General features: G+C 37.4%; 1 protein-coding gene across 6 annotated transcripts in view; it reads right to left on the bottom strand.

Moving 5' to 3' along the window:
* Positions 1 to 254: 254 nt before the first annotated feature.
* Positions 255 to 8,540, bottom strand: part of Myef2 (myelin expression factor 2) — a 35,963-nt gene continuing 27,677 nt past the window's right edge. For all 6 annotated transcript variants that reach the window (XM_038329689.2, XM_038329693.1, XM_038329690.2 and 3 more), the window contains 3 exons: positions 7,028 to 7,236; positions 6,793 to 6,844; positions 255 to 582 (listed from right to left, as the gene is read on the bottom strand). In XM_038329689.2, the coding sequence (XP_038185617.1) occupies positions 419 to 582; positions 6,793 to 6,844; positions 7,028 to 7,236 (425 nt within the window). In that variant the 3' untranslated portion in view covers positions 255 to 418. The remainder of the gene's footprint in view (positions 583 to 6,792; positions 6,845 to 7,027; positions 7,237 to 8,540) is intronic.

Below are 8,540 nucleotides of genomic sequence, written 5' to 3'. Positions count from 1 at the left end.
AAAAGTGATTCACACCAAACCAAAACCACATCCTAATTTGTCTGAGCCCTTTCTTTTCATTAACAACTAGATATAGAGCAGAGACTGGGCGTGGGGGGTGGGCGTCCTGATAACTTACAATAAGATTGGGAAAATTGGAACAAACAAACCCTATTACTGGGAACAATTAAATGGCTTATTTGATTAAAAATGATGTGTCCATCCATTGAAACTGAATGACCAGACTTGCCAACTTTAGAAACGCAAACTTGAGATAACGAAAATCACAGTATATTTTTCAACATTATACTGTTAAAAGCTGGTGGGAGTTTTAAAAGTTCATTTTTACAGCATTTGTAAGCATACAACATTACTAAAAAATGACTTTTACTAGGAGATTCAATAAACAGATGAAGGAATGTTCCACCCATGCTTGAAATTACGCATTACGATCCAAGCGAACATCGATTTCCCTGCCACTGATTTTGATGCCGTTCATTATTCTGCAGGCCTTTTCAGCTGACTCTGGGGATTCAAACCTAACTGTCCCACAGCCTTTTGACTTGCCATTCTCCATCTTTATTTCTGCAAACATTACATGACCTGTAAAACGAGAGTTACACAATTACTAGTCCATTTAAATGGATTTCAGTTCACTAGACAAGTTTTGAACTCCTCATAGCAATGGAGATCACTGGTAATTTGGTTAAACATATTAATAATATAAAATATATATATGAGAATTATCAATTTATACTCTGAATACAATTCCTATAAAATGACTATGAATACATACATATTACACAAAATTGGACTGGACATTGAGTTTGATTTTAAATTCCCAATTTCTTAAGTGGATGTTATAACAATAAGGCTAGGTAGCACAAATACCACCAACTCATTATGGCCCTAACAAGATGACACTTTTAATCAAAATTATACAGTTGCTCACTGTTCAAACTCCTGGATCTTCTTCCTTCTCTTTTATCTTCATTTCACTTTTATCTTTACAAGAGCAAATATTCATAAATCTAAGTTCCACCATCAAATCTACTTTTTATTCAGTATCACAATTTGTATTCAAATATTAAAGATGGCATCAAATAAGAAAATGATTATGAAAGACAGCAGATTTAAAATAGTAAAGATAAAAATGATGTTAAAAGAGAAATCTCAAAGAAACTTCTGGAAAGGACAACGAAACCGGACAACTGTTTTTATACAATTAACATCACTGTTAACTCTAGAATAAATCTATAGTTTCTGTATGATCAGTAACACTGAAATACAAAGTAGCCTGAAAACCCATCAGTGAAAGCAGAGTACGCCTAAGAGTAAAGAGGAGTGAGTGATAAGCACATGTAAGCAAAGACAGAGCAGTAAGACCACAGCTCAGGCCAACTGGGATGCATATAACCAACCCAAACAGACTGTAACTTAAGGGGACAACTATTTATGTAATACTTCCCCCTCCCAGGATGTACCTGTTATCAATCAAATCATGCTAGACTTTGAATATTACAGCAGCTAGATTACTATGTGTTAATTTTAGTCTCTCAATCAAACCAGACAATCAAACATATTTTGGGCCAAAAGGGACAAAAAAGAAGAAAGAGAAAAGTAAAGGGCAAGGGTCTGTCAAGTAAAGACCATTCCAGATGAAGAAAATGAGTATTACTCTGAATGAATAAGCTAGACTGCTTTCCTGTTAAGGGCATGAATGAGCTGAGGGACCTCTGATTTACATGATCCTAGGCTACTTTTGTGTTTCCATTCACTTCCTGTTATTGCATTTCCTTTCAAAGTCAACTGATAACTAATCTTTTACCTTCTGAACACTAAATATGCAAAGACAATGTCAGACTGATTCAAAACCATGTCTTATAAAGCAAATCAGGAAATTCTTGAGTATACCCCTAAGAGTTGTAAAACATACTAATCCCAGAAAAATTACATAAAGTAGATTGAAATAATATTTAGACTACAACTACTAAAACAGGAAAAATGGTAATCATATTTTCTAGTGGAAAAACAAAACAAAACAAAAAAAACCCCACAGCATGGCACTGAGAGATATATGCTAAAAGAAACATTAGTGGTTGTCTTAGTCAGGGTTACTATTGCTACAATGAAACACAAGACCAAAAGAAAGTTGAAGAGAAAAGGGATTTATTTAGTTTGTATTTTCAAATCACTGTTTATAGTGATATTTTATTTATGATCTAACAAAGTCTGCCTGAAGATCAGAGCGCAAAGCTAGTCACACTAGTCAATCATATAAGTCAGGCAGTGGTGGTACACACCTTTAGTCCAAGCACTAAAGAGGAAGATAAGACAGGATGAGACAGGAACACATCCTCTTTCAGTCTGAAAGATTTTGTAGAGGTAAAAGTGCTTTAGTGGTTGGCTGCTTTGTTTCTCTGATCTTTCAGCTTGAACCCCCATATCTGGGTTTTTATTAGTCATGCTACAAGTGTTCATCATCAAAGTCAGGAAAGGAACTCAAGCAGAGCAGGTATCTGGAGGTAAGAGCTGATGTGGAGGCCATGGAGGGTGCTAGCTTGTTCCTTGCAGCTTGCTCGGCCTGCTTTCTTACAGAACCCAAAACCAGCAGCCCAGGGATGAAATCATACATAATGGGCTGGGCCCTCCCACATCAATCACGAATTAAGAAAGTGCCCCACATGGCTGCCTCCAGCCCACTCACTTTTCAACTGAGGCTCCTTTCTCTCAAATGATTCCAGCTTTTGTCAAGTTGACACAAAATTAGCCAGTACAGTGGTAATCACAGCAACTTCCAAAATACACCAGCATGTAGGGAACTGGCACCAGGAAGAAGCAACTCCATTAAGGCAGAATGCTTTGGCACGTGGTGGCACTTACAGTTATCTCCAAGGGCCATGGTAATTTTACAAGCTTTGAAGCTATGCTAGCTTTACCTAAAAATTTAATTTTTCTGAGTTCTACAGCATAGGGTGATAATCAACAATGGGTTTTACTTGATCTAGATTCTTGAAAACAAGTTACTATCTTTTTGCATAAACCATCTTTCAATATTTCAGACAAAATTTTATTTCACTTTCCTCTTAAATTGATGCAGCTCAGGAAGTCATCATTTAGGCATCCAAACTCCTCATCTCACAGTGGTTTCACCTTCCCCTTGACCTCTCAGCTAGGGCACCAGAACCTTCTCAGTTTGGAGACTTAGATTCTAGAGTCAGCCCATACACACCTATTTACAGTTAGACTACCCCAAGAAGGAAAAGAATCCCAAGTTGCTGGCTGGCTTGGTTATTTCTAGAACCTGGGGATTGAGACACATCAGGGCCTTGCACACACCAGGCAAATGCTAAAATGCTGAGCCACGTGACAGTGTCAACTTCTGGATTCGTTTTAATTTTTTTTAACTTTTTGAGACAGTCTCACTAACATGCCCAGGATGGTCTGTAATTTATTGAACAGCCCAAGCAGCCTTCCCACCTCAGCCACTCTGAGTGTTAAGACTACAGACATTCACGGCCACACTGAGGTGAGACTCTACATTTTCTGACCCTATCTATGGAAACACAAAGTATTTTCTTTCTTTAAAAAAAAAAAAAAAAGTAATTTAGGAGGGAAAGTTTCAAATAATTAAAATTAATCTGCCTAACTTTTTACATGCTGAAGAAGTCTTCAAATGGCCTACTGTTTAGCAAAATTTCAAGGAAAAACAAAACCAACCAGACCGGCATTTTATCAGTTGTATAGAACTAAGTTCTACCATAAGGAGATCAGACACACTGCGGTCACAGAGCAGGTGTGAGAACTACTTAGTACACAATGAAAGAAAGCTTTCCACTTTATTTAGCCCAGGCTATTGCTTTTGAAAATGGCATATATTTGGGGAAATGCTGGCATAGACCATAACTAAATATAAGCCAAATTAATACATTCGTAAATAATTAACAAAGTCTGTCAAAATAAAACTATGACATTTCTATCCGGAATGTTGCCTTTGGGGTTTATATTAGTAAGACACCTGCCAGTGAGTTATTTCCTGGCGGATGTGTCTAGTGTACCACTAGATTCCTGCTAAGAAAGGAAAAACATTTACTTAGCTAGCTTGGGCTCAGGAAAACAAAACACAGCAAATCAGCAATCAAACAAACCTGCTTTTATGGCTAAAGGTCAGTATTTGTTTGTCAGGTTAAAAACACTATTAAAACAGAAAAACTCTAATATTTATAAATAATGTAAGATGGCAGGAAACAGATGGTTCAGTTCAAACATGTTAGATAGTACTCTGGCAATAATGGAGATTTAGTTCTGTATTACTATAAATTATTTTCTTTGCCATCAATGTAACTCCTATTAGAACATGGAATGATATGGAGATTTGTAAGTATGGCACTAAATATAAAATTGAAAAGCAGTTTTTATACTAATTTGGAAGTAAAAGACCAAACTCATTAACCTTTTAACTATCAGATAATTCAAAAGGGAAAGAAGAGAGGGAAATAGGACTCCTATATAAGTGAGTCACTATTTTAAATGCAGACTTGGATACTTTCTCTTTTTACAAAATACCTTCCATTACTGTCAATGCTACCCCAGCCCTAGCTTTGGCTGTTCAATGTTACTCCTGCCTGACCTCAAGAGAGTGCCTGCTTTCAGCATATGCACTTCCTCTACACAAGCTCCCAACGCCCTTCCAAATAATGCACTATGCTTCTTTCTCTCAGTAGTGAACAACTGCCAAGTCACTTGTATTTAACAAGGTTTTTGTAAGAACTGTCTCTTCTTCAAATTTTAAGTTAATGTAAAATAAAAGGGTCATCAACAGAACATCCTAGACAGATTCATAGTGCAAGTTCTTTAAAAACTTCAATATCTGAATTTGTTCCTCTCCAAAGGTCTAGCAGACTGCAAAAACACCAATGATCCTAGATTTAATGAGTAAATGAGTAACTGAATGAAGATTTAATCAGAGTGCTTATGAACATTTTATAACTCTTCTATATGTACAGAAATAAAAGGTGCTCGCTTAAATAGGTGAGAATTACCCTAAAGAGCCTCATCCGGGGTGAAAGAAAATTAGTAGATCATTATAAGAAAAGCTGAAAGGAAATTAAATATAAAGAACTATATATAGGAATAGTATTCCTGACAGTAGTCTACAAAGACTTTTCCCTTTTTTTTCTTTTTTTACTTTTTTCTTTCTTTGCCTCCAGTATTAGGAACTGCTCAAGAGTCGTGCATGATAGGCAAACACCCTACCACTGAGCAACATCCAGTCTCTCCTGGTTTTTTACCTAATTTTTTTATTCTGAGTAACGTTTTGCTGTTGTTTTATCTATTGAAAAGAGATTCTTCTCTCATTCAATACATCCCAATCAGAGTCCCTCAATTCCTCCCAACCTTCCCTCCACCTCCTTTCTCTCTTCCAGATCCACTCCTCCTCCACTTCCTCTTCAGAAAACAGCAGGCCTCCGAGAGACAAAAACCAAACAGGACAAAACAAGACACAATAAAGCAAGGCAGGGCAAAAGCCCTTATATAGGGGATGGACAAGGCAACCCAACAGCAGGCAAACAGTCAGGGATACAACCGCTTCCACTGTTATGAGTCCTACAAAAACACTGACCAAACAGCCAAAATGCAGGCCCCAGGTCTGCTGTTTTAGTCTCTGTGAGTTCATGTAAGCCCTGCTTAGTTGATTCCATAGGCCATGTTTTTCTGGTGTCCTCCATTCCCTCTTGGTGTTGTTTTTTTATGAGACAATCTCAATAAACTGTCCAAGCTAACTCTGAATTGACTCCGTAACCCAGGCACGTCTTGAACCTGTGGCATCCTGTCTTAGCCTCCCAAGTAGCTGAAATTACAGGCTGTACCACCAGGCTCAACTAGAAAGGTTGTTTTTGTGGAAGAACACTAAACTTACTTGTTTGTTTGTTTTTTATGCCTTAAAATACTAAAGATGCTGGGCATGAAGGCACATGCCTTTAATACCAGAACTCTGGAGAAGAGGCAGGTGAATAGATCTTAGTTTTCTGTTAACTGTAAGAGGGGAAATGCACTACTTTCAGCCCCCCTTTCAATGTAACATACTGCATGTGTATCTTATTGTGATTTTAGTTGGGGATTCTATATAATAGAAAGAAAACTGTGGCGCTGGGTGAGTCACACAATTAATTACCCCATATCACACTATTACTCCATTACCATACACCGGGAGGAGGAGCAGGGGAAGGACAGGGGACACTTTACCTATGAGTATGGCACAGAAAAAGCTTTATTTGAAAGTAATCAACCAGCCAATAATAGACAGACCTGATGAATAACTAAGGTCTGTAGCTAGTCTCCTTATAGCCAAAAAGAGTTCCCAAAGGACTAGAAGAGCCACCAAAATCTATCTGTGTCTAGCTGGGTTCTATGCTTCTTACTACCTTAAGGTTCCTATGTTATGCAGGCAATATAGTGTACAGAACGGACTGTCCCGTCAACTACAACAGGAAGGAAGTAAACATGCCTTTTACTAATGTTTCTTATGAGAAAAAAATATTCTAATGGAAAAACATATCAACCTCTTTAAAATATGGTAATTAAGAAAACTTCTTTACAACAGGTAATGATGGGCTATCCTGCCAAGTCTGCACTAAGCCCTGTTGTTTGTTCCAAGTCACCAGACAGTAAAACTATTACTTATCTAAAGTTGAGTCAGACAGGAATACGACTGGGATAAGCCAAGATCTAATCATGGTGTTTTAAAGTTTAGGATTCAAAATGTCCCACCCCCAAAATATCAGCATAATCTGTAGCTACTGGTATACTTACCACATTGGCTGAATTTCTCTTTTAGTTTCTGCCAAGTCAAGTCAAAAGGCAGCTGGAATGAAAAGAGAAATTAGTAACATATATATATTCTATACATAATACTTATATTTTCCATACATATGGAAATAAAATGAACAATTATTAACAATAGTCTCCAAATTTGTGTGCGTGTGTGTGCATGTGTGTGTAAAGATATAAAAAGAATTTTAACTTTCCAATATATTTATTTGCTTACATTTCTAACAAATATCTGGTTGCCTTTGGAGCCTAATCTGTCTCTCATTCCGCTTCCCATGGGACCCGATAAAAAACCTCGATCTACGTCGATGCTCCTTTCCAGTATTGCTCCAATTCCCGGCCCCATCCTGTCAAAGCTGGAGCTCATGCGGTCCAGTCCCATCCCCATGCCTCCAGTCACACTGCTCATGCCACCCATACTGCCACCTGCAGTGTGGAGAAGGGCGGGAGGATTTGGGAGTTTCAAGTTTTTAAAAAAAAAAAAAAAAAAAAAACATTAAAAGGAAAGACAAGAGAAAAGGAAAAAGAACAATCAGTTTTTGAAAAGGTGAGAAAAATTCATTTTTATAACAGGAAATTATTTTCACACAGAAAACAAAACAAGTAATAGTTTGGTATACATTTGGTTAGTTGAGAAAAGTTAACTTTAGTCACAATATAATAATAAAAATATCACACAAACACTTAAATCCTCTATTACTTGCATATTATAATACTTTTAATTCTTATATTTATGTTTGCAATAATAGCAAATATAACAACTTGAAAACAAAATTTAGAGATAATACAAATTGTTAACTTAGCACACATGTTGCTCCCACATCACACTCCCTACACATCACTCCTTTCCTTGCTCACCCTGTACCGCAGTATGTGCACCTCTGTTTCCCACACTTCTACTTTGCTATCAATTCAACTTTCAGTAATCATAGACAACAGTAACTCAATATTACACAGAACTTGCAAAGTGAAAAACAAAAACTATTATTACTCTCCTTTAAACAAAGCTTGAGAATTTATTTCCTCATTCATCTTCTTATGTGGTGGGATTAATTCCTGTTTCCCTTAATTATCCTGATCTCATCCTCAAAATGTAGCTCTTTTCTCATACCTATTATCTCTACATGAAAATCCAGTACTGTGACTTTCCAAGTGGTTTTCTGTTAATAACAAATGTAACTGGGGAAACAGAGATGCAAACACTGAGATAAAAGGGGAAGGGAAGGATGTTACCGAGAGGAAAATGAATGTTGAAAGATGGCAGAGCAAGAAATAAGATGAGAAGCACATGGTAAACAAATGTATCCAGCGGACAGAATTTTAGAATCTGTTTAGTAAGTTTGCTTCCTATTTCCTGAAATTTCAGCACCCAAAGGAAGTTAGTACAGTATGGAGATTTCTCAGGCACAGCCAAGTTGGCAATACCGGTCAGAATCTCAGTCATGTGTGCAGGCTTTATGTGAGGTTTACTACGTGGAGGCTGAGGGGAGGTACTTGGCACTCTCTCGTGCTGCAACACGTTCAAGGTTTTGAAGGGTCTAAGAGAGGAAAGTAATCATCTCTTCATTTTTATCCCTCAACTTCAGGAAGTCCCTAAAATTTGGTGTTTTTTTCTCCACCTGCCAGAAGGCATCAGGCTTAAAGACGAAGCAAGCCAGTAGCTGCTGTGCGGAATAAAACAGAAGTAGGCCAGTGTGGAAGCAACAGCTGTTTGTGACACGGGACGTGCA

This window comes from Arvicola amphibius, chromosome 5, assembly GCF_903992535.2.
Source record: "Arvicola amphibius chromosome 5, mArvAmp1.2, whole genome shotgun sequence".
NCBI classification, from domain to species: Eukaryota; Metazoa; Chordata; class Mammalia; order Rodentia; family Cricetidae; genus Arvicola; species Arvicola amphibius.
The sequence above is the reverse complement of the archived record's forward strand: the minus strand, read 5'-3'. Positions and strand labels throughout refer to the sequence as shown.